General features: G+C 40.1%; 1 protein-coding gene across 15 annotated transcripts in view; it reads left to right on the top strand.

The window, feature by feature from the left end:
* MECOM (MDS1 and EVI1 complex locus) overlaps positions 1-27,533 on the top strand; it is a 490,680-nt gene that overhangs the window by 210,826 nt on the left and 252,321 nt on the right. For all 15 annotated transcript variants that reach the window (XM_060274382.1, XM_060274377.1, XM_060274375.1 and 12 more), the window contains exon 2: positions 12,173-12,510. In XM_060274382.1, the coding sequence (XP_060130365.1) occupies positions 12,173-12,510 (338 nt within the window). The remainder of the gene's footprint in view (positions 1-12,172; positions 12,511-27,533) is intronic.

Genomic DNA, 27,533 nt, shown 5'->3' on the forward strand with positions numbered 1-27,533 from the left:
GCATCAGGGATGAGGACCTCCCTCTGTTTTCTCATTATGCCAAACAGTGAAATGTGGAAATAATTCTAATCCTTTCTTCTGCTTCTGTGGTACTCTGAAAAATGTGATAAACTGAATCCAATTAAAAGTCGTTACCGCCACAATGCTCAGTTTCTGTCTCTAACCTTTGTTTTATAATTCATTCTGTTATCTATCTTTATTGTAATTTGGAGGAATAGTCATCTGTGATTACAGCTTTCTTTTAAACAGGAAAACGTGTAATTCCCAGCATTAATTTGTGACATCCCAATTTAAAAAGATGAAGGTCTACTAATGACTTTATGTTTTCAAGTAGGCTAGGGTGTTTTAAATATATATATATTGTGAGATGAAGTTTAATTCACTTATAGACTGTTTTACAATTGCGCTAAGACAAAATATTAGGAATTAAGCTGATTTTATCCTGGTAACTTCAATGCAGCTGCATTTTGTTTCAAGTGAGAATGCTTGGTTTTTAAGGGGCTTGTGGATTGGGCTGTCAGTTCTGAAGATTGTCTGGGTTTACTGTACATCATTGGGGGCAGTGGTGGTTGAAATCTGAGGCCTGTCTGTAAAGACGCAAAAGGGCTTGTGAGCTCACCTGTGACATAGACCTGAGCTTTTCTCTGCTGTCAAGCCCAGAGGCAAAACCTAGAGGCTGCATACGTACTGGTAACTCCAGTATGCACAATCACAACTGTACTAGTAATATCTGTAGTTGATGCTTTAAATTAATGCTTAATAAAATAAAAGATGCAGTAGACAACTCAATTTACTTTATTGGTGGGAGTAAAAGGGTGTACACACATACAGTAATTGCCACACACATTGAAGTACATGGCTAAGTGTACTGATGTAGGAGGACTCAGTACATATAGATTTCTAGAATGTGGAATGGAAAGTTCTGTTTTTCAGTGTGTGATTCATCAGGCCCGGGATATGACTGTTCAGTTCAATGTACTATTTATTTAATCAACATTTTACATTACATTGTTCTTACATTCCAGTTAAGGGAGCAAGTATGGGAAGTACACCAGATCCAAAGTCCACCCAGGAGTGGAGCTACTCCTGACTGAGCCAGTTTAAGCCTGGCAGAAGGGAAACAAGCATTTAGTTTGACTTACACCATCCTTGCTGTTGGTGTAAGCTCTTCCGTGTTCCCAGTCACTTAACCAAGCTGAACAGAGTTAGGATCCAGTGTATGTCCCCACGCCACCTCAGCCGTTCCACCATCACTCCCATGGAATGCCTGCTTTTTAGGACTTACGTTGGTTTAAATGCTGCCAGTCCTGGCTGAGCCGGGATGTTAAACCAGTATATGTCCAGCTGAGCTAGGGTTGAGGACTTATGCTGGCTGGGAATGTCATAACTTGCTGATCTCAGCAAATCTAGGGTGCCCTTAATTTTTAAACCATTGAGTTTAGGTAAGTGGAAACTTTATAAATGCAATATTTTCCTAACACATCTCTGAGCTGGATCTTAGAATTTTTACAACTTATTCCCATGGCACTATATTAATATATTAATGGCACTAAATTATATGTGAAGGTTTAAATACAAAGTGTTAATTTGGAATATGCCCTAAGGCGTCTTCCCCCCCCTCTCTCCCTGCATTTCACCTTGACTTTCTGTTCTTATTTACCCTTCCTTCCAAGAATAGTATTCTATATACAGTGGTACCTCATGTTGCATACAGGATCCGTTCTGGAGCCCCGTACGCAACATGAGCAGTACGCAACATGAAGCACTGCATTTGCGCATGTGCGCAACGCGATTTGGCACTTCTGCACATGCATGAACCGCTGAACCCGGAAGTAACCCATTCTGGTACTTCCGGGTTCGGCGCATACGTATCCCATATCGTACGCATTCGTAACAAGGTATGACTGTATACTATATGCTCTAGTACATATAGAGGGACGCGGGTGGCGCTGTGGTGTAAAACCACTGAGCCTTGGGCTTGTCGATCGGAAAGTCGGCAGTTTGAATCCCCAAGACAGGGTGAGCTCCCGTGGTTCGGTCCCAGCTCCTGCCAACCTAGCAGTTCGAAAGCACGGCAAAGTGCAAGTAGATAAATAGGTACCGCTCCAGCGGGAAGGTAAACAGTGTTTCTGTGTGCTGCTCTGGTTTCACCAGAAGTGGTTTAGTCATGCTGGCCACACGACCCGGCAAAACTGTCTGCGGACAAACATCGGCAACCCCAGAGTCGTTCGCGACTGGACTTAACTGTCAGGGGTCCTTTACCTGTCATAGTACATATAGGAAGTTTTTCATCTTCCTTTTGTTCCACTTTGTACGTTACCCAGAGAGGATTCTGAAAGTCAGAATAGAACATATTCTGCTGAGCAGACTTTATCAGCCAGTGCAAAACTTTACTGGCACGCCCAGGTTGATATAATGCTGTAGTTCAAACCCTGTTAACTGCAAATAATTTTTCATGCTTATGATTGCAGTTGAGTTCTAGTAGAGGAGAAGTATAGATAGTATAAATGCATTGACCAAAGTTGGTTGGACTAGAGCTATATATAAAATGAGGTTGTAAAACTGCAAATAAATTCTGTTTTGTGTTGCTGCAATAATTACCATAGTTTATATATAGAATGCAGCATACTTAATTCCAAACAGGAGTATGCAGGTGCAGCTCCTGCTGACATCAAGGAGAACAGCACCCATGTAATTGAAAAGCAGAATTTGACCCGGAGTCTTTCAATATTGGCCCCTAATTAAGAGACAGTGTCTGGTGCACGTCAAATGCCTTAGACAGTGTTACTCAATTAGACACAGCCGACACTATCCAGAGTCCCAAATGCTGCTAGTTATTGTGCAAGCTGATATTGACATATTCCAGAAACAATGTGGAGTTCTCATGCAGTTAGCGTATTATTACATGGTATTAACTGCTAGCCGAGAATGACCACTTACTCATATAGAAATGATCTTTCTTAAGCTGCAGCTGCATTCTCCAAAGTGTTCAGTTTTATCAGTGTTTTACTTTTCCTGCAGTTCATTATGCCTCTTCAGTAGCTCAACTCATTTTGGGCGGGCAGGGAGGTGATTCTTTGTCAACACTCTTTCTATATATTGGTAGCATATAGAAATAAATCATGTCTGATATGTTGACTTATAATAATTATGATAATAATAATAACAACAATAATAAAGTATAGCATTTATATCATGCTTCCCCCCCTAATGCTTCTTAATGTTCTTAATGTTTATGTGAGCTGTCCAATTCAAGAAACAGATTGACAAGTGTTATTCATTAATTCCACACAAGAGAGGGTTGTGAATTTCGGAATTCAGAATTCAGAATTTTTATATCGGAATTCAGATTAGAACTTTTAGTTAATTTATCTGGTGGGTGCAGGGGAAGAAGTATATTTCTGGCTCATGCAGTGTGTGCACATATATGTGTTTGCTGATGCTCTGTGTTTATTAATTAATTAACTTTTAACTTACTCATCTCCCAAGGACTCAAAGTGGCAGACATGAACCTCCCCCCCAATTTATCTTCACCATAGGTCCAGGTCCAGGTCCAGGTCATTCAGTTAGTTGGCTGAACAGGAATTTGAATGCAGCTCTCCATGATTCTGGCAGCCTAGTCAATACCACATTGACATTCCTGTAGCCAGAATGTAGGGCAAGCCTTCATAATTGGTGACATGGCAAGGCAGTCTACTACAGATGTCTAAAACTTCCTGTTTTAGCAGTATGCTTGGCATTGCCAGGCCAAGTTCAAAGTGTTACTATTGGTATATAAAGCCCTTAACAGCTTATGGCCAGTTTACCTGCAGGATCACCTTACTCCATATAAAAGGTAAATAAGCAAAGGACCCCTTTGACCTTTTTATCTACTTGCACTGGTGTGCTTTCAAACTGCTAGCTTACCCCATTGCTTTGACTTGAACCGCCGACCTTCTGATCGGCAGGCCCAAGAGGCTTGGTAGTTTAGACCACAGTGCCAGCCGTGTCCCTTTATATATGCCCACTCGACCACTTCAATCTGAACTGTTACAGGTGCCACATAATTCTTGTTCTACACTTCTAAGAAACAACCTTTTAGTGTGGCAGCATCTACACTTTGGAATTCCCTGCCTATTGAGATCGGGCAGATGCCCTCACTCCATTCTTTTCCGTGCCTGCTTAAAACATTTTTGTAACACTGCCTTATTATATTTATTTAGTTCATGGGCAGGATCATATGGGAGTAGATGGTTCTTATAAGTAGTATCCTGATTTAAGAATTGAACAACCACTTAGAAGCAAAAAAAGAAAGGAACAGTAGCCAAGGGAATCACATGCTAACTCCTCAATCTGTCTTTCATATTCAGTTTTGAATTTGCATAACGAAGCAAGCAAGAGAATAACATCTGCAATGTTGATAACAACTTCTGGTGACCTCAGACTCCACAGTTGCCTTGCTTTTTCAGACTATGAAATATTCTATGTAAAATTTAAATGTGTTGGAATGTGAATGCTTATCATATTTCACTAATGCTCAAGTGCTGACATCTACCTTATGGTAGCATCATGAAACAAAATTCTGCAATTCTGTGTATCCCTCTGGAATGACTCTATCTAGATACTACATTACAGTTTGTTCTCTATTTCTTTGTTACATTCTTTCAAGTTCAATATTCTGCCCCACTGTAGTATCCCACCAAGAATCAGAATATAGGGCAGGATGTGAAAATTTAAAAATGGAGCTTTGCATATGTGATCTGGCTCTTGTTGAATTCTATAGGATAAAGCAAATGAGCTAAACTCTGGGACACAGTTGAGAGTGGACAGAAGCTGTTCCTCTTCTAAGACAGTAGGATCCATGTTGGGACATGGCACATAATTCAGCAATCTTGCTGCAGCTAAACTACGGTAATCTAATCTGGTTCTGGTTAGTACCTAGATGGGAGACTGCCTGTGGACCTTCCTTGAGGTCCACAGAATAAAGGCAGGATAGACATGAAATTAATACTCCCCACCACCACTGCCCCAAGGTCTCTGCATTATCACATTATCCTCTGCACAAACACAGTGCCCATTCCAATGATGGGCATTTTACTCATAAAATGAAACAGGTCAGCATCCTGTACATTATTTTTTAAACATTATAAAGGTGTGCCTTCTTTTTCTTTGAGTAAGCAGGAACAGGGGACCTCTTATTTGTCAAGTGCCATTGTTGCGCAAGTCCTACTTGTTTATTAACACACACACACCCATTTCTTTTCTGAAATGAAATAAATCCAGAAGTAGTTCGTTCTGTATTGCCTTTCTAACATTTTATGGGATTGGCACTAACTAGAACTCCCACCTCTGCTGGATATGCACAGTATTTTCTTTGTGCAGATTTCCCCCCTGCAATAATGTGTTAGCAGCAAGAAAGAAAACAGAATAGTGTTGCAAAATATCCATGCTGCAAGCGAGCTTTTTGTAAAAGCTGAAGCTGCCATCAAGATAGACAGATAAAAGAAATGCTAAATATTCTGTGGCCTATATTCCTCTCTGTTACAGGCAGGGGAAACACTATAGATTTCAACTAATGACAAAAATCTGATTGTAATCTTACTTACATATATATGTCAACCTTAAAGTAACTCCATTGACATTTTCAACTTGCACACCAGAGTGAGTATTATCAGAATTTGGATTTGTATAGCTCAATAAAATCAAACACTGTCTAGAAGGAGGTAATAACTCACATTGAATAATATTAATGAGGTGAGTAGTTTTCTACAATTCCATAGGGCTTCTGGAATGTCTAACCAACTATTCAGCACAAGTAGCAGAAGTATAATCCAGCTCTTGATTCATTCACACCTACGTTAGGTTCAGTTGAAATGAACATATAATAATGTGAAACTCATCAGTATATGGGAGATCTTGTTTGTTACACAGATTCCTTAGGAATACAGTATATCTATCCTTTATTCATGTTTGAAATTTCATTTCAAAAATATAACCTTTTGGTGAAAAAGCTTAGAATTTGCAATTGATATGTGAGTTCAGTCAAGCATCAAAGGCTGCAATCCTAATATACACTTAGCTGAGAGTAAGGCCCATTGGACTCAGCTAGACTTACTTCCCTGTAGATATACATAAGATTGTACTATAAAAGTAAATTTGTTTAATGGTTTCTGATGAAATTGAAAAAACAAACAAACCATAATGTCAATTCAGTCCAAACGGCCCAGTAAAGAAATATCTCAGAGACTGCCTCTCCCCATATGAACTGACCCGTGCCCTGTGATCATCATGGGAGGCACTCCTTTGTGTGCCTCCTCCACGAGAGGTCTGGAGCAGGCATCCCCAAACTGCGGCCCTCCAGATGTTTTGGCCTACAACTCCCATGATCCCTATCTAAGAGGACCAGTGGTCAGGGATTATGGGAATTGTAGTCCAAAACATCTGGAGGGCCGAAGTTTGGGGATGCCTGGTCTGGAGGGTAGCAACATGAGAATGGGCTGTTTCTGCAGTGGCTCCCTGTTTGTGAAATGCTTTCTCCAGGAAGGCTTGCCTTCATTACATATCTTTAGATGCCAGGCGAAACTGTTGTTCGACATTCTATTTAAATGTGTTTTGGGGGTTGTTTTTGGATTGTTTTAATTTTTGTTCTTGGTTTTTATTATGTATTTTGTGCTCTCATTTTGTATTTTTATGTCGTGAATGACTCTTTGATCGTGGTATACAAAATATTAATTATTATTATTATTAGTAGTAGTAGTAAGTGCCATAGCTGTAAAAAAGGTGGATTCCATGCTAGGGATGATTAGGAAACAAACTGAAAATAAAACTGCCAAGAGCATAATATTACTGTACAAATCTATAGTGTGACCACACTACATATACTGTATACAGTTCTGGTTAACATAGTGGTGGACCCTGGTGTCTCAGATGTCAGTGGTGCCCTGTGTGTTGCCCAAATTTGGTATCCCCACCTCTCTTGCTCCATTCTAAACAACAGTTGTGGCGTCCCGTATAGCTCCCCAAGGCTCTGTACCTAGTACGAACCAGACACAGTCCCTTAAATCTGCCTCTGGGTTACTTCACCTCAAAAAGGATATTGTGGAATTGGAAAAGCTTCTGAAAAGGGCAACCCTATTGATCAACAGGGTGCAGGAACCCCGGTGAAGAAAGGTTACAACATTTGGGCCTTTTTAGTTTACAGAAAAGGAGAGCAAGAGGTGGCATGATAGAACATTATGCATGGTGTGGAGGAAGTGGACAGAGAAAGGTTTTGCAACATTAGCGCTTGGGGAAATCAAATGAAGCTGAATGTTGGAAGATTCATGACAGATAAAAGATAGCACTTCTTATAGTGTACAGTTAAACTCTGGAATTTGCCCCCACAAGAGGTAGTGAAGGCCACTAACTTGGTGGGCTTTAAAAGAGGATTGGACAAATTCATGGAGGAGAGGTTATCAGCAGCTACTAAACCTGATGGCTATGTTCTACCTTCACCATTGGAGGCAGTATGAGTTGCTAGGGTCTGCAGGGGGGGGGGAGTATTGTCATGCTTAGACCTTGCTTGTGTGCTTCCCAGAGGCATCTGGTTGGCCACTGTGAGAACAGGATGCTGGACTAGATGGGCCACTGGCCTGATCCAGCCAGGTTCTTCTTAGGTAGTTATGCTCTTATTCTAATAGTCACGCTTTTAATTCACACTGGTGGAGGACAGCTGAAATTAAAACAATACTGCTATGCTTTTGTAAAAAAATAATCCGTGATCTAATGAAACTTAAGCAATTTTAAGACCTTTTGATTTCAAGCATGCACTTTCAACCAATGAAATAATTGCTACTTATAATTGCTTAGCTTTGGCTGAATTCTAAAGAACTTAGAGAAGAATGGAAACATGCCTCCTGCAAGGCCAGAAATGGAAAAACTGGAAATTTTAAGATTATATATATATGCTTTTTTTCTCCCTTTCATGATCATGAATAAAATGCTTTTAAAAACAAGGTTTGGGAAGAATACTATTCCAGCCATTTATGCTGTTTCAATATCCAAGGTTCAAAGGTAGTAATGTTTGTGATGATAACATTCCTGCTGCGTATGACGGGATTACTAAAAAAAAGTAATGCTCTTAGGACTTGATGTAGGAAAAGTACTTTAAATAATGTAGAATATGGGACATTTTCAGGCATGCAGTCTTAATAGCTTGAAACTTTCTCAAAAGAGAGGGGATTCTCAAAATGCTGAATTTTGCACTTCATTCCAAAAAATTTTATTAACTGAGTACATTTGTGGAATTACTAAATACACACACCTCTGGCCTTCTGTTGCTACTAACTTCAAGCCTATCTCTGTATTTGGATTATTAGCTGAAGGTTAAGGAGCCCTAGCTGCTTTAAAATTCCCCAACTCACTCTCAAACACATTATATTGGAATCTTGTTTTGCCTTTGGAATGGAAAAGGATACTAAAACGGCTAAATGGTTAAGCATTTGTCCAAGTGGAAGGAAGTCAACCCCCCTGCTCATATTCCACACAGAAGCCTAGGTTACTGTTTAAACTGACCCCAGGCTCCACAGAGGTTAAAGCTCTGGCATTAGCCTTGGCACAGAGCTGCTCTATCATCTTCATCAGGAATATCACAGCCGTAGTCATGTGCATTCTTTCCTGCCAACATAACACATTTGTGCAGAAATTGCACACACTGGTGTCTACCCTGGTCTTTTAGTAGCAATTAACCTTTCCTACAGGGTTTCCTTTGAAGCTTGCTCGTGTTTTTATTGCAAAATAGCAATGAGGATTTTTTTTTAATGAAGGGAAATGTCTAAACTTCCATGTTACCTAATCTATTCTATTCCCCAACTCAGACATTGCAATTATATTACCCAATTCCTAACGGGGACAATTTTATTATCCTAAGGAGGTCTGCCTGGAAATCAAAACTGCAACTATTGTGTTCATGTGTGTATTTGCTTCCCACGTTTAGGTTTTCTGGGGCTTGTTTCATGTGGAGATAAATTGTGTTGGCTGAGGAAATTAAGGATGCTTTCCTCCCAACATCTGTTTTCATAAAGACTGAAAGATCAAGAAGCAAAATAGTTTTAGCACCCATGAGAACTTGCCCCATTTGTGAACGTAACAGGATGGTTTCTGTGAACAAAGAAAGCCTCTCATTAACAGAAAGTGTGAAAGTACACTTTTCTCTGACCTGTGCAGCCTGGGTGATTTGGAACATGTTTAGAAATGCAGTTATAATCAAATTAAACATTATGAATTATTAGTTGAGAAACATTCTTGCAAGTATTTTGCCAAAGGTCACTAGAAACTTGACCATTGTATTGTTTTTTTTTTCAAAAAAAATGCAATGGTATATATATATATGTTCAGTTTGATAAGGGAGATGCTATTTATTTCTGTAAATGTGCTACAAGGAATGTTTGGGTTTTGATGGGAGATCTTTTGATCAGTTACTGTTGTGTTTACTTGTAATGTTCATATTTATGCCAGATGCAGAGAGATCCAACCAGAAAACCTCCATTAAAATAAATTGTAAGAGAGAAATGTCACATCTGATTACTAAGCCTCTTTGCTTGCCTAACTCTGGTTTCCTCCATTCCTGAAAATCAGGGGTGGCAGCCTGTAATCAAAGGGGTCAGTTTATTCTGGAGAATCTGGGCCAGGGACCAGGACTGATTAATTTCATAATGTTGGCACCATGGTATTGCATTAATAAAGTGGAGAAAGTTGCTTTTTACTAGATACTACTCTTTGTCTGGCATGCTCTGGTCCATGGGGGTCACGAAGAGTCAGACACGACTAAACGACTAAACAACAACAACAACAACAACAACTCTTTGTTTATTTAGCCCTGTATTGTCTACTCTGGCTGGTAATAGCTTTCTCAGGCAGAGACTTTTCCATTAGTTACCACCTAATCCATTTAACTGAAAAAGCCAGAGTTTATGGACAACAGCCCCGCTGAATCAGGCAAAAGACTCATCTAGTCCAGCATCCTGTTCTCAGAGTGGCCAACATGGTTCCCATGGGAAGTCTGCAGGCAGGACCTAAATGTTCCCCTCTCTTTTAAAATCATTAAAACAAATGACTCCCTGCAAGTAGGAAATCAGCATCACCTACTAAAGTCCCCTGTCTGAGCATTTCTCCCTGGTGTGCAAGTTTTCTGTTTGCAAGGCACGAGGTATTTTTTTTTGGGGGGAGGGGAAGTATTTTGGTTGTGTGGTTTCAACCTATGAGTGTGTGTGTGTGTGTGTGTGTGTGTGTGTGTGTGCCTGTCTCTCATCTATCTATCCATCCATCTATCTATCTATCTATCTATCTATCTATCTATCTATCTATCTATCTATCTATCTACCTACCTACCTACCTACCTACCTACAGTATCTATCTATCTATCTATCTATCTATCTATTTATCATCTATCTATCATCTATCTATCTATCTATCTATCTATCTATCTATCTATCTATCTATCTATCTATCTAGTGCACCCTGCATCCTTCTGAAGTGTTGCAGCTCATTCTGCCACTTCAGATCCAGCTCATTGTGCTAAATGTGTACAGCAGACCTAACTCTGAACTTAAAAAAAACTTAACATGCCATAGCTACGAAAAAGTGGGCAAATCACCATCTCTCAGACATGCAATGAGAAAATGAACTATTGTAAGCTGCCCTGATCTCTTAAGACAAGGTGAAAAATAAATATAAATATATATCCCAATTCTGCATCAGTGGTCACCTCTCATAATACTAGAACTCAGGGTCACCAAGTGAAATTAATTGGCAATAGGTTCAAGACAGACAAAGGGAAACTTTATACCACACCATAACTAACATGAATGTACTGCCACAAGGTACTGTGGTGGCCACTAGGTTATATAAGGTGTGTGTGTGTGTGTGTGTGTGTGTGTGTGTGTGTGTGTTTTAAGGATTTGACAAGTCCATTAAAGAGTGATCTTGCTTGCCTGCCATGATAACTAAATTGAACGTCCATATTAGTCAACATAGCTCCAAATAACCATATGCCAGGATGACTGACAGCCAAGGGTTGCTGGCAGAAAGAGAATGCTAGATGAGACAGATCTTTGCTCCAGTCCAGCAGATTAGTTCTTAAGAAGTGGTCATGACAGCAGTGTGGAGGCTTCCAGAAACATGTTTTATGCTACAGTTGCTCCACAGAGTGGTTGGATCTCATAGAGTGCCATATCACACATTTGTTGACGCTGCAAGTGGTGGTATGAGCACTCTTCCCAGGCTTGGGAGATCCATATAGCAAGCCATACTATATGCTATGACTGTTGTCACATGGGGAAGCCATCACACAAAGATAGCTTTCATGCTACCAGCATAAACATGTAGTTCAATCCTAACACAAATAGTTTATATTAAATTATTTCTAATAAGTTTCATAGCTATTTTCTGCTATTAAATTATCTGAAATTAGTTTTAGGTGCTGCTAATGGTCACTTTCTATATTTCCTTTTGAAATTCCTAACAGGGCTGGAGTACCCTTATGTGGTTTGCTATATATGCTCTTTTCTAGAGAAATCATATCAAGCACTTGTAATTCATGCCTTAGTTCATTTCTAGGTTGGATACTGTAAATCCATCAGATGTCAAGGAAATAAACAGCTATCTTAATTTTAAAAGACATCTGAAGGCAGCCCTGTTTAGGGAAGCTTTTAATATTTAATGCATTATTGTTTTAATATTCGATTGGGAGCTGCCCAGAGTGGCTGGGGAGACTCAGCCAGATGGGCGGGGTATAAATAATAAATTATTATTATTATTATTATTCCTGCTACATTGCCATGAGGGGCAGCCCAATCTAGAAATTACAGTTGGTTGAGAATACTGTAGCCAGATCATATTTGTATCTGCTTTTGGCAGATTGGCTTCCGGTTTGGTTCAAAGGCTCAATTCCAGTTGCTGGCTTTGACCCTCAAAGGCCAAAGACTATGGTGTTTTTGGAATTCTCTCCACCCATATGACCCTGCTAGACACATGTGCTCTGTTTCTGAAATCCTCCTTGTCCCTTTGCCAACCAAAGTATGAAAAGGGCCTTTTCAGTTGTGGTGCCTAAACTATGGAATAAGAAAGGTCTGCCTGCCCACTTCTTTGATTGATTTTAAATAGGCTCTTAAGCACATCCACTCATCTTGCCCTTCATGTTTGGAATCCTTTTCAGATAACGAGTGTGTATATGAAAGCTTCCCTGAGATTCCTTTGGAAGAAACTTCTGAAAATGATGGAGAACCAAGCACTTTGTCACTCAGTATTCATGAACAATCATCTCCAGCAACATCAAGTGAAGCCTTCACACCAAAGGAGGGATCTCCTTACAAAGCTCCAATATACATTCCTGATGACATACCAATTCCATCAGAGTTTGAGCTTCGAGAATCAAATATTCCTGGAGCCGGATTAGGGATATGGGCCAAAAGGAAGATTGAAGTAGATGAAAGATTTGGACCATATGTAGGAGAACATCGCCCAAGTCTGAAAGATCCTGGCAATGGATGGGAGGTAGGAAAATGTATATGTTATTGTGTTATATTCAGTGATAATCTGTTTGCTTTTAATAAAGGCAGGATTCCTAATGGATAAGTGCAGATATTTTTGAAATAACATTTTTGGTGTATCTAAGGACTGATAATATTGGGTCTTATAATTCTGGGTTGTTATAGAACAGAACACATTTAGGTAGAGATGAGACTCTGTGGATTGCTCACATTTCCTCCTACATCAGTCCACCCTGGCTTTGCGATTTCAAATGCCTTCATTAAGGTGAATGGTGAGGAGTAGGTAAAGGCAATCATTATCTGAACTTGCTTTGATGGTTTGTGGATTTTTTTTCTTTGTTGGCTTTTGCTGATGGTTTGAATATGCCACATAATATGAAAACATATCCTTCCATTAAAATGGTGTCATTTTTTTGAAAATTACCAGAATTCAGATTTTGCTTTTTGTACCCTGAGAACAATCTTGTAGAACTATGATGTTTGCAGTGCTGTTTATAGTATATTTTGTGATATCACAGGCCATCCATTAAAATAGTACATGAACATGTCATCCTAGAAATTTAGGTTGCAGTAATGCTTCCTTATCCTTCTTTCTGAGTCCTGTGGCTTGTCAAGCCCTAACAGAATGCCCTTTGTTTTCTTCTAATTCTCATAGCTTCTCATATAACATGACCACCTTGCCCTATTACCTCCATTCCTTGTGGACCAGGCTCATTTACCAACACATTATGTCTGGCCTTAGACAACAGTGAGTCAGGCCTGCTCTCTTCCTTGCCTGACAGCATCAGGCCATTTATTCTCCCCAAAGCTGTCAGGTTCTCCCTTTTTTAAAGGGAAATTCCCTTATGCTGAATAGGCTTCCTCGCGAGAAAAGGGAAAACTTGACAGCTATGATTCTCCCCCCCCCCTCTCTGAATCAGAGAAATATTTGCCACCTAGAGGATCTTGAGATAGAAAAGTCCTTTAGATTCCCACATTCAAATTTTACCACCTGTAATTGAGAGTTCCCATTGTTACAGGGGCAAGTCCAGTCAAAGATATTTAGCTGCCTGAGGCAGAGCAGCAAATTGCACCCTCTACGAATTTAAGCTGCACAGTACTCAAACGCTGCCTGGTTAAGTTTAACACTTAACCCGAGACAGAAAATCTCACAAGCTCAATCACAGGAAAAAATAAAGCAATAAGCAACAATTTTCTGCCTTTGTCATTCCCACCAAGATCAGCTGCCTTAGTCAGCTGCTTCACTTAGTCAGCTGTGGGTGTGGAAGGAGCATGGTATACTGAGTGACCAGCTGACCAGGCAGCTTTACCTTGCCGTAGCTTGGCAAGTCACTCAATATGGCTTGCAAGAGGAGTATCTTTCAGCCTGACCAAGTGAGAAGAAGACATTATCCTCACTCGAAATGAATAAATAAAATTAAAAAATTGTTCAGTAGCACCTTAGAGACCAACTAAGTTTGCTCTGGGTATAAGCTTTTGTGTGCATGCACACTTCTTCAGATACGAAAGCTTATATCCAGAAACACGAAAGCTTATACCCAGAGCAAACTTAGTTGGTCTCTAAGGTGCTACTGGACAATTTTTTAATTTATTTTGACCGCGTCAGACCAACACAGCTACCTACCTGAATCTATTATCCTCACTTGTCCATGCATGTATAAGGCAGGTCTTCCATGGACAGGACCAATGTAGTCTGGCTTTTCTGTTCCTGGGACTTTTGACTTCCTCACAGCAACCCACCATTTACTTATTCTGCCTGGTTCATGCTGCAGATTTATTTCATTTTGCTGCATTCTGCACCAGATGCTGGCATATCAGGCAGGATCCTTAGTTAAGAGGACAGGAGTGTGGGCTCCCTACTACCTCCTACTACCCCAGTAAAGGCATGGATCAGTTTACCTCAGGGTTTCTGCATCCCAGGATGTTTGGGTGGCACTCACGGGACTGGTTCAAATTGTCACAGCAGTTGCCTTCCGCCTTCCTACATTTCCCCAGCAGGTGAACTGACCCACTCACTCACTCACTCACTCACTCACTCACTCCAATAGCATGTGAATTGTCAGAAACATGAGCCATGCCTGCCTGCCTGCCTGCCTGCCATGCCTTGCTACTGCGAACCTGAAGCCAATAAAGTTGCGGCCTGTCTTTTATCCAGTCTTGAGTCCTATGTGGGTCTTTCCCCACACAGAGCTTCATTCCTGTCTGTGGCTGCAAAGCATGCAAGCATTATATTCATCCAGTGGGAATGCCCAGGCATTGTTCAACTTCTCTGGCTCCCATTTCTTTTTTAAAAAATCTGTCATATTAAAAATAAATCTAGTCTTACTCTTTTCTCACCTCTCTTGTATATGCAGAAAAGCCACAAGGTGGCTCTTCATCACTTTATGCTTTGATGCTGCTTATTATGTGGCAGTATGGTCATACCTTCTCAAATATATCACCTCATAGTTCATGGGGGCTTTTCATATAATCTTGTTGATTTCCTGGAATCAAAGTATAGTACAATGGTAGATGAGACAGAATGTGTCTATCTGTGCAAATAAAATGGCATGTTGAAACTGAGTACTCTGATGCGATCTTAACAAAAATATTGTAAGACCCATTTATATAGCCTCTTTAAGAGCACATAATGAATATAGCCATACCCTCCATCTTGTTTCTAAAGGTGGAAGGAAATCATAGTTTGCATTGTTATCTCTACAAACAAAGGAATCCACTATTGTATTATTACAGTTGTTCCATCAGTACAAAAATGTATGCTTGTCAGACAGAACAGTGTCCCCTCCCCTCATACACTGAACTGGGGATGGGTATGCAGGTGGGGTATGCAGGGGGAGGAGATGGAAGAAGCCCTGATGCGCTAGTGGGACTCATTGTGCTGATGCAATTATTAACTTGAATCATGCCCTAACAATTTATGTTTTGGGTGTATTCAATATTTTATATCTACAGATTTCAACTAAGCACCCAGTATTAAAATATAGCACCTCCCAACACACAAAATACAGTCATACTTTTAAAAGCAAACTTTTAATAAAATACATGAAAAATATTTGTAAATATGGGCCTTATTTTGCTGATAGTTAATAACAAGTATCTAGCTTGGAGTATTTATAACTTGAAGTAGTTGCTGTTCAAAACTGGCCTATTTTTCTTTCTTTTTTGTTTAAATGACTCTCTCCTAATAGGTCAGATGGAAGGATTGAAAACTATAATTAGAAATTGTGATCGAATGTGTAGAAATATTTACTACAACCTAGTGTCCTCCTAACATCATAGAACGCTGCAATACCCATACAAACATTGTGCCCATATGAAGTCTGCAATATCATGTCAATTGTGTTTGTTCAAATACTTCACATATTCAATGTGTTGTGGGACAAAAAAAATGTTGTGACATAGTTCTGCTTGGGTCATAATTGGAGTGCTGTAGAGCAGCTTAAATGAAAAGCTATAAATTTGAATTTGATCTCAGTTTGTGGGTCCAAAGCTGAGCATTGTCTAATCAGGTATTGCTTGGCTAAAGTACAAATCGAACAAGAGGTCACTGGGCAAGGGCAAAGGTCAAGCTTTTTTGCAGTTTGTCACTGCAGTTTTAGTATTTGCCAGCAGGCCAATCATGTGTTGAGGCCAAGTATTTGTAGCTCACTGCAAAATAGAGTACGGCCTGCTTCTTAATCAACAAAGAAAACAGATTTTAAACAGCTGTCAGCAATTTAAAAAACAACCTACATTAAAAAAGCACAAAACATAAAAGTTGTGATTTCACCATACTTTGTTCCTTGGGAAAGATGTGAGGAATAACTACTTGGAAAATGCTATGAAAGGAAACTTCAAATCTTTCCCTAGGACTTGGATAATTTGCATGTGTGTGCAGATGCATTCATTCCCTCTCTTCTCTACTGCAGCTTGTTGAACATTTTGGTTCCTCCTGTTCTGTGGTTTGAAAGATTTAATCATCATGTTCATGGAGACATAGTTTATCCCTAGTGGTTTTCGGATTCATTGTATATTAATGCTTGAGCTGGATATTAGGAAAGTGGAAACAGAAGGCATCAGATCCAAAATATAAAACAGAAAACGCCTCACATTTTTATTACAAGTGTGAACACTTGGGACATGATTATTTGCATGTTTTATTAATTAATTGAAACAAACTAAAAGTAATGCTGCAACCTGCTGCCCCAAGGGCTGGGGCTAGATAACATCATTTAACCAAAGACATAAATGAAATTCAAATTCAGTTTACCAAAATACAAGCAATGCTCAGGCTTTTACATCTGTGCAGTCTACTGTGGTAACAATATGATTTTATATGTTTTCCAAAATGGCAGCAGAAAACTCCCTGGATGCTGCATAGTTCAATGAGAAGGCACACAATGATGTTTGCTTGGGGGGTGAGGTTTGACACATTCTGCCTGCATATACCGTAGGTGACGAGAAATTCTCAGTGGCTTTCCTTAATGGGGAAATGATCCCAGTCCTTTTAGTCTTGAAGGCCCTCTGCCTTGTGGATCACACCAAGAACCCGCTCCTCATACACAAACCATAGGGTTGGGACCAATGTGAATGAAATATCAACATCCAAATATTTCAGGTATGCTTTGGAACACATGAAAATAAATATTTGATGCAAGCATTTCAGACAATATGTCTACCACCAAGGTCAATGAAAGTTGTAAAAATCTGGAAGTCATTCATATTTTTATGTGAATGCCTGAAATGAAGTAAGAACTTAAGATGAGCCTGATGGATCAAGCTAATGGCCCATCTAGTTCAGCATTTTGTTCTCACAGTAGCCACACAAATGCCTGTGCAAAGCCTGCAAGCAGGACTGAGTGCAAAGGCATAAATGCAGGTCCATATGAGAGCCATCATACAATTCTAAAATCTGCTTCCTAAAAGTCAGCAGGGAGGAAGGGAAGTGCATATACCTAGGGAGAGAGTTCCTCAGTGTTTAGCATCACTGCTGAGAAGGTCCTACTTTTTATAGCAACCCATCATCCTTCATACAGAGTAGGATATATAAGGAAGATCTTAATGTGCTGCTTAACTTCTATGGGAGAAGGCTGTCTTGAGATGTGATGGGTCCATGGGTCCATCCAGTGCTGCTTCCGTCATGTCTGTATTCCGGAAATCAAGTGGGGCATGCCAATGTCATAGCTACTTCCCATATTGACATGGGGAGTAGCCACTCTAAAAACTGCTTCTTTCTTTCCAAAGTAAACAACTGTAAATCTGAATGGCAAGCACTGTTCAGTGTAGCATTTAAGACATAACTGTAAAAACATTTTATAGGGATCAGACTTTGGCCAAATCTTGGAATGAATGCCTAACTAATTTTGAAGCAAAGTTATATGCATGTTAACCATTGGGTCCATTGGGATTTTTTTGCTGAACAGGAATACGGGGAAATGGGTGGTGCTGTGGTCTAAACCGCTGAGCCTCTTGGGTTTGCTGATCAGAAGGTTGGCAGTTTGAATCTGTGCGGTGAGGAGAGCTCCTGTTGTTTCCCCCCAGCTCCTGCCAACCTAGCAGTTTGAAAGCATACCAGTGCAAGTAGATAAATAGGTACCACCATGGCGGGAAGGTAAATGGTGTTTCCGTGCGTTCTGGCACTTGTCACGGTCCTCCGTGCGCCAGTAGCTGTTTAGTCTTGCTGGCCACATGACCCGGAAAGCTGTCTGTGGACAAATGCCAGCTCCCTTGGCCTGAAGCGAGATGAGCACTGCACCACATAGTCATCTTTGACTGAACATAACCATCCAGGGGTCCTTTACCTTTTACCACATAGTCATCTTTGACTGAACATAACCATCCAGGGGTCCTTTACCTTTTACCTCTACCTTATAGGAAATATTGTGAACCTTAGCAAGGGGCAAACTACACATTACATGGAAGGCATACTTTATCAAGCATGCTTACAACTGGCCCTTCCTTCCTTCCTTCCTTCCTTCCTTCCTTCCTTCCTTCCTTCCTTCCTTCCTTCCTTCCTTCCTTCCTTCCTTCCTTCCTTCCTTCCTCCCTCCCTCCCTCCCTCCCTCCCTCCCTCCCTCCCTCCCTCCCTCGGTACCAAAAGTAGCTGAATGAGACTTCAGTCTTGACAACAGCAGGAGGGTGATTTCACCCTTTAACCCTTTATCTCTGTAACAGTTTCCTGCCAAGATTCTCCCCTGAAACATTTTGCCCCCAAAGGTAGAATTTCAGGGCAAAATAGCAGTGGGTGGGGGTGGGCAGGGAAATGAGATAATATTCAGCAGGGAAAAACAAGCAAAGGGAAAGTTAAACCCCTTTTGCTGTTTTGGAGGCTGCATTTTCTTTTAAAAAGTGTAGTTTTTTTAAAGCAGACTTTTAAATGCCCATGTTTAAAGTAACGCATAGTTTGGTCCTGAAAGAAAATAATATTCTAATACTAAATAAGAAGATTGACTGACTGCTCCTGATATGACCTTTAAAGAAAGATATACTGTTCAGCTCCTTAGGAAGATGTTGTTGTTTAGTCGTTTAGTTGTGTCTGACTCTTCGTGACCCCATGGACCAGAGCACGCTAGGCACTCCTGTCTTCCATTGCCTCCCGCAGTTTGGTCAGACTCATGTTGGTAGCTTCGAGAACACTGTCCAACCATCTCATCCTCTGTCGCCCCCTTCTCCTTGTGCCCTCCATCTTTCCCAACATCAGGGTCTTTTCCAGGGAGTCTTCTCTTCTCATGAGGTGGCCAAAGTATTGGAGCCTCAGCTTCACGGTCTGTCCTTCCAGTGAGCACTCAGGGCTGATTTCCTTCAGAATGGATAGGTTTGATCTCCTTGCAGTCCATGGGACTCTCAAGAGTCTCCTCCAGCACCATAATTCAAAAGCATCAATTCTTCGGCTATCAGGCTTCTTTATGGTCCAGCTCTCACTTTCATGCATCACTACTGGAAAAACCATAGCTTTAACTATACGGATACAAAACTTAAAAATGAAGAAAAAGACAAAATAATCATAGAAACTTTTTTTTAAAAAAATTGACACACACTCATAATTCTTCCCATTAAATAAATGTTGATAAAAAATTTTTTATTATGAAATGACACATTATGCAAGCTGGGATTCAAAGATGAGTTCCTTACGTTAAGTATAGTAGATGCCATTAAGGAAAACAGTCAATATGTCACTAAGCCACAGCCTGTAAAATTAAATTGATTTGGTAAATGTAAGTAAGATAGATCTGTTTGCTTTCATCATCAATTTCGAGGGGGTGAACAGGTGATGTCACCAACCTGGGAGCGATAAAGATGCAGGACCATCTGGAAAGCTTGGTGATGGATGGGCAACTGCTTTTGGATGGTGACAGTGCTGTGGCACTTTGTCACTTGGGATGCAGTACTTAATAACTTTTCAATACCATCATAATAAATTTCACTGCCTTATTAATATAGAAATGGTGAGTTATTACTGTGATGGCCACTGTAAATAACAGGAGATGCAGCTGTCAAAAGCTGATTGTTTGGGCATGTTTCCTTAAGCAACGTAGTTGACTTGGGATATTCGGTGCATGTCTGTGCTAAGCAGAGTTTATTACTCTTGTCAAAAGAGGGGGGAAAGCAAGGTGTTCAAATATTATATCGTCCTTTATTAAATTAAGTTTAATACATTAGCTGACTTTTCTTTGGGTAAGTTGCATAAAACAGGATGCTAAGTCATCTTTAATAATGACATTTAATGTAAAATAATATCTGTACTCCATAAGAATGTCCTTTCCTAACTGAGACAGATATTTGTTCACTCATCAAAACACTAAGAATAAGAACAAAAAAAAACCTCTTTTCATTAACAGGTTACTTTTTGATAAAGAGCTGCTATTCTCTAGCAGTATCAAGCAGGAGGGAGGGGAACCCGAACAGATGTAGCTAATAGCACGCAATGACAAAGAAATATGGGCAAAATTATAACCATGTGTCATGAAATAGTAGGCAGGAAAGATCATCTGGGTGTGTTTGATGAAAGCCCTGGACTGCTCTGTGACACGGACATCAGCCTGACGCCTGGAAAGAAACAAAATGTGTAGATAGATGGAAGGAGAAGATGAATGACCTAGATCAATCATTTAGCACTATTCAGCTTGTTATACCATTGTTCCATAGGAAGATAATTAAATCAGTGATGTCTTTCTTATTTGTTGAAAGGGTGGCACAAACTTGTAAAGAATATCAAAAGCACCTCAAACATATTATTCTTTAAAAAAATAAAATAAAGCAGGATACTGACTTTGCTTTTCAGACTTGGGCTTTGTGAGCCTTTAATTAAATGTCTTTTCTTAGCATTTCTGTAACTGCTGAAAAGAGAGCCAGCAGTCTATTAACAGGCAATAAAGTTCAGGAAGCCTACAACTAGTTTCTTGGGTCAGAGGTGAAAACTGCATGCAAAATGAAACAAAGGTGTGTTTTGATGGCTCAACAAGCAGTGAAGAGACAGAGCGCAAGTACGCACTGGGAGAGTGTGACATTCTTAAAGAGAAGCAAGAGGGGAGCTGCCTTAAGCTACACAGTGAAACTAACCAACAGTGGCACTGGTCATTATTGTGCCAGTCATAGATTGGCTTTCATATTGGTATTTTGGCAAAATGCTATTCCTCTCCTTACCCCCTCCTCCTTTTGTATCACAACTTGGAGGTCTTGGAACCCCCTAGTTTACCATCCACCCTATATCTAGGGCTTGCCTAGCAGGACCTCCAACCTATTCACACAGCTATACCAGACTCCCTGTTGTGGTACCCAGCAAGTCTCCCTTCTTATCTTGATCTCCTTTCCTGTCACATTCGCCTGATGATGAGCTCCTGCCTTTATCAAACCTATGGTTGCAGTATCACTATAGATATTCATCTTTTCACTCTTGCCTAGCCCCAATGCCTCCTCTGCTTAATGGGGGAGGTGGTGGGATGTTTTGCCTCAGGTGCCAAAATGTATTGGGCTTCCCCTGCTGAATAATGTCACAGATTCTGGACTTCATCCTCCTTCCGTAGCAATCCATGAGATCCCTTTACTTCTGTAGATGAAGAGAGAGCACCATGGGACAGAGTAAAAGAACTGCAATCTAGGGAAGTCCTAAGGATCCCAGGACAGGGTTTCACTTTTAGATTGAGGGTCCTTTATGTTGGATTTTACAGGAGAATGTAAAGAAGCTTAGTTGTGTGCCCTGTGTTGGCAACTGAAGCAAAGCCATGAAGCATGCTTCTTTAGCATCGCTCTACAGGTGGGTGCAAAACACAAAGCTTTGACAAGTACATAGAGGAAGCAGCTATCCTCATTAATAGGATGCACTTCTGTTTGGCCATTCAGTTTGGCCTTGGAGAGACCAAAGTAAATTTCCCAATCAACGCTGCATCCACTGATAACCTAATTAACAGTTGTTTCCATCCATTTAAGGATAGGATCCTCCACCTCTTTATCATTTGAAACTCTTATCAGCTGCCTGCTGTTTTGCTTCCTAACATTGTCCTCATTGCCCACTGGAGGAAAACTTGTATTGTCATACATCCAGTTATTTAGCATATCACTATGGTCTGACTATTTACTCCCTTCGTCAGCATCTGTCTGACCCTGGCTATTCCTTTTGTTTCAGGTAGTCTGTAGTTTAGGTGACAGTATTAAATGTTTTTTAGTCTTATTTGGCTGTTCAAAGCTGGTTCAGTCAGCCAAGGCTTCCCAGAAGTTCAAGCCCCACGTGACCTCTCATTAGATGAGCTGCTTCAACATCTAGCTGCTTTACTTGCCTCTTCTATCCCCCTTTCCTGTCTTCTTTTGTTGTTTGCCATTTTATTTACTGTAGATTAGTTGGGAACCTTAAAGGGACACAAGCTTTGAGTTCTCCTTTGGGAATTTCTCTACTTTTGGAACCATCTTTGGGGGGTTCCATGAAACCCAGATTGTTACTAAAAATTATCTAGTTTTAAATCAGGATATTATTGGTAAAGCACAGTCTGCAAATGTAGAAAGCTAAACTGTCATTTCCATCCAGAAACTTGTGCTTAGCACTGACATAAGAAGAGCCCATCTAGTTTAGCATACTGTTCCCACAGCAGCCTGTCGAAAACCTGTAAACATTACATAGGTGCAAAAGCACGTGCCTTACTTGTGTTCCCTAGCAGCTGTTATTCATAAGAATACTGCCTCTGACACACTGGAGGTAGTAGTATATAGCTAGTCATCACTGATGTTCTCCATGAATTGGTCCTAAGTCCCTTTAAAGCTGTCACAGTTGGCTTTCAAGAAACTCCTAGTGGGAAACTCAGGAAACTTGTTCCTTCTCTCTTTTGCACAACTAATTATTGGCATTTTAACCATCACCTTTCTCATCATCTCCATTTCCAAAATCTCATTGTCTTTTCTGCTCTCACAGATTTTGTGGTGCTAAGGGCAAAGTTCTGTCTCACCATTCAGTCTGAATCAGAAGACGCTGCTGGATGGATACCTGTAGGCAGTGTTGGGTTGAATGAGAGCCAGTAAACTCTTACTTAATTCTGGTAAGGCAGAGGTATTGTGGATAGGCAGTTTTTCTTTTAGGGAATTGGGGAGATGGCCTATTCTGTATAGGGTAGCACACACCTTGAAGGAGCAGGTATGTAGTTTCAAGGATACACCTTGAACTGATTAGGTATAGGTTACCTTGGTAGGAAGGAGTGCCTGTCTCCACCTCTGGCTAGTACAGTAGTTGTGCCCATTTCTGGGTCAGGATAGGCTGGCACCCACAATCTATGATCTGGTGATCTCAAGTTTGGATTATTGAAATGTACTCTTTTGTGAGGTTGCCTTAAGGCTGCCTGGAAGTTGCAGCTAACACAGAATGCAGCTGCCTGGTTATTTACAGGGGCACCCAGACTCGAGCATGTAACACTGATACTAAAAGCAGTGCACAGGTGAATGTATATCATTGGGCCCAAATCAAGGTGCTGCATGGTCTGGAAAACCCTAAAACCATTTAGGAACCAAATATCTACAGGAGTGCCTTTTCCAACACCAGCAAACTCAGTTCATAAGATAATTGGTGTGTGTGTGTTCTGCTCATAGCCCCATCCCACCCAAGGATTCATGATATACAGGGGCACACAAACAGGTCCTTGCCTATGACAGTTTCCCTGACTCTGGAATGCTCTCCCCTTGGAGATATGTTTGTCCTCTTTGTTTCACATATTTATATGTCACTTGAAGATGCTTTTGTTTACCCAGGCTTTTATAGACTGGGGTTAGATTGTTTGCTTTAATGCCTAACAGCGGCAAAGGGTTTTGATGTCTTTTAATTGTCCAGAATGTGTTGTTGGTTACCAGTTAATCTATAACCAGTTGGTTAGGAAATGTATTTTGTGCTTTTATATTTTATTGGACTCTTTTGGGATGAAGCATGATACAGAAACCTGGCCCTGAAATTGAATACATTAATTGTTTGGCTAGGTTCAAGTGTCATTCTTTCTCATGGAGAGAAAGCTTTATAAATGTTTCACTTTTATAGGGGCAAGTCAATGCTATCCCAATGCTGATAGCCACTTTATTACTCAAATAACTAATGAGATTTTTCCATAATCTCCCTGCCTTGCCTCAGTTTGGGTTGGAAGACTCAAGTGGGTAACTGCAGCAGAAGTGAAGTGGTTAGCATGCTAGTGTGACACTTATTTACTCAGTTTGATTTTCCCTCAACAGATTGTCATTTCTATTATTATTATTATTATTATTATTATTATTATTATTATTATTATTATTATTTTGATGCCACTCTTCATCTAAAGATCACAGGGCAGTTAACAATATAAGGACACAAAAATACATACCATAATGAAACAATACCCCTTCCACAGTTTAAAAGGCCATAGATTGTTTAATTAGCCAAAGGCCTGGAAGAAGAGAAATGTTTTCGCCTGGTGCCTAAAGAATTGTAACAAAGGCACTAGCATAGCTGCCAAGTTATCCATTTTTTTAAGGGATTTTCCCTTATGCTGAATAGGCTTCCTCGCGAGAAAAGGGAAAGCTTGGCAGCTATGGGCACTAGTTGAGCCTCCCTGGTGAGAGCATTCCACAAGTGGAAAGCCACCACAGAAAAGGCCGCTTCTTGTGTTGCCTGCTGAAGATGAATAAACATGCATAGGATTGACCATTTCAATGAAGTAAAGTATGAACTCTTAAAATGAGAAAATGATGGTTACCCAACTGCCAAAACAGCAGCTCTAGTGAAATAACAGTATGAATGGATTGAAATCTTATTTACAGTAGGTACTTAAGCAACAATGCAATTGGACTCCTCAGTGAAATGAATGGGAGTTGTGCATGGGCATTCTGTGTTGTTTTGTCTTCTGTTACCTGCTGCTTCAAGGCTCTGTGCTTTTAATCATAATACTGGGTTCCAGTGCCATTTGGGGGGGGGGGGGAGGGAGTCTTCATTTCCTATAAATCTTTAGGTCCAAATGTTGTGCATCCATTCCCTCCCTTTATTTCCAGCTCTAAGCCACAGGTGCTTGCACTGCTGCTTTCTCATGGGTATCACTCCAGACATACCAAACTGGGAAAATATGAAACACAGCTGCTCAGGGAAAGTCCCCAAATTTAGGCACCTTTCTAGCTGAACCACCAGTTTCCTGACGGCCTGAACTAGACCTACTTAACATTATTTTGCTATCCAAGGAACAATTTCTGGTTTTTTTCATAGATGAGACTTTTTACATAGGTTTCAAAGGGTTTGTGGCAAGACAATAATACTTATGCTGTGTCGTCAGACAATTCATCTATATTCTGATGGGTATTTTTTGCATTTCAGGGATGTGTCGTAACAGCATTTCTTCCCCTGAAATGTTGCTTCTGCCTATTCTTTTGTGGCAAACAGAGAAGTTGTAGGGGAGAAAACCATATTTGTCTTAGTGTTGAGAATTATAACTAATTTGATGCAACAGGTTTAACTTACCATTTCTGTGGTGAAAAGAAAAGCTTAGCATGATCCAGATTTTCCTTGGTTTCTGCCCATTATTGTGCAGAGCAGAGGTATTCACGTTTCTTTGTCTAACAGTTTTATAATGTCTTAAGAGATTAACAGTGAGCATGAATGAAGGCCTGAGGATTAGACCAAAAAAGCAAGCAAAAAAGCTGCCAACTAGTACCTTGCTTTCCCACTTCAAGTTTTTCAGCATTGCCATATGCGTATAGAAACTAAGAGAAGATAATAAGGACCAGAGTCCCAAAAGTGTTTAGTGATTCAAAAAATTCAGATGACATGTCAGAACCGACAGAATGATGGAACATTATGTGGCAGGGCCCTACTTTTTTGTGTGTGTGTATGTGTCTTATACTAAGCTTTCACCCTGAGTGAATGCAGATGTTATCACAGGATCCCAGACCAACAGTCAGTGAAATGTGACAAGCTGTCAGCAAAGTTACACTACGTTGAGTTTGTTAAAATATCCCAAAGCTTTATATACACACTTTTTATATAAAGTGCTTAGCTCAGTCCATTGGAAGGGGGGCAGTGGGGAAGGGGGAGAAACACCCTTTTTGAGTAATTTCTGTTTTGTCATCCATTGTATGATCTCGAACACTTAACCCTGCATTTTTCTTCCTCTGAAGGGTTATGCGGCTATCAATAATATTCCTAAAATAAAAATCCAGTTCAGGGATTCATAGTAGGACTGTTAACCAAATGCTGCGCCTGCCATCCTTTTCATAACTGAAGTCTTTACTGAGGTTACTAGTTCAACATTTCCAAGCAAGGGACCTGTTGAATCCATTGTGTCTGAAATAAAGGTTATCCATTATGTTCTATAGGAATCAGGGAACAGCCACTTAAAATGAGGGGTGCCCTTGACTGTAAGAGACGTTGGGGCAGATAAGAATTTACTTCCTACAGTAATATGAATAGGAGCTATCAAAACAAAGCATAAACAAGTTATTCCCAGCACCTTTTAACCTGAATTGCCCATAGTATTTTATAAATTATACGCAATGCACAAAGATAATATCCCTTTTTGTAGTAGGCAGGGACTTGTTTTCCCCCTCTCTCACTCTCTGTAGCAGTATTGTTGTTTTTGTTTAGTCGTTTAGTCGTGTCCGACTCTTCGTGACCCCATGAACCAGAGCACGCCAGGCACTCCTGTCTTGCACTGCCTCCCGCAGTTTGGTCAGACTCATGTTGGTAGCTTCGAGAACAGTATTAGTTTATGGTTAAAGTGCTATACAAATATACAGTATTGTCATTGCTGCTGCCACGACTACTAAAATTCATTAATATGTTAGTAAGTTAATTTTAAGCATTTTAACCAGTCCTCTGCAGCTGTTACTGATTCGTTTCATGTAAAAAAAGACCTAGTTGTATGAAGAACCCAATTAGAGTCTTTGAAAATCTAATGAGAAGAAAAGAAAAAGAAAAATGCACTCTGAATTGAAACAAACAAACAAACAAACAAACAGCCCACTCATGGTAAATGTTAAAACTGTAATTACACTAAAAACTGTAATTAGAGGACAGTTACTCACAGACTATTAAAGATTTGGGAGTCAAAGTTTTCCTTAGCATGTCATGCAAACTAGACCTTTTTGCCTTTAAAACAATGGCACCAAACATTGGAAGCAAATAGCACCCCCCCCAGTATAGATTGTGGTTATGATAATTTGATAGCTGTAAAAGCTTTCAATGTCAGCTCCAGATTCTGAAACATTTAGGAAACAGAATTATGGCAATACTGATAATTGTAATGCAGTTAATAGCTTAGTTTTTAAGGCTATGTAAGAGGGGGAAACGAGATGAATAGTTCCTGGGTTGAAACTCATGAAGCAAATTGCAAACCTGTTTTGAAAATAATTATACAGATCAGTCACTAGAACCCCTGGCAGTTTGTATTTCTTTTCCTATTATTGTTAGCGTAAACTGAAATTTAATGAGATAGCTAAATGTAATGACGCAGACTCATACATTTTCCTGATACACTGAATTGCAGTAAGTTTATTTTCTGTTAAATAATGTCAAATAATGCTCATGATTTAGAATCAATTTAAGCCTTCTTGGGAGTGAGATGA

This window comes from Zootoca vivipara, chromosome 5, assembly GCF_963506605.1.
Source record: "Zootoca vivipara chromosome 5, rZooViv1.1, whole genome shotgun sequence".
In the NCBI taxonomy this organism is placed as follows: Eukaryota; Metazoa; Chordata; class Lepidosauria; order Squamata; family Lacertidae; genus Zootoca; species Zootoca vivipara.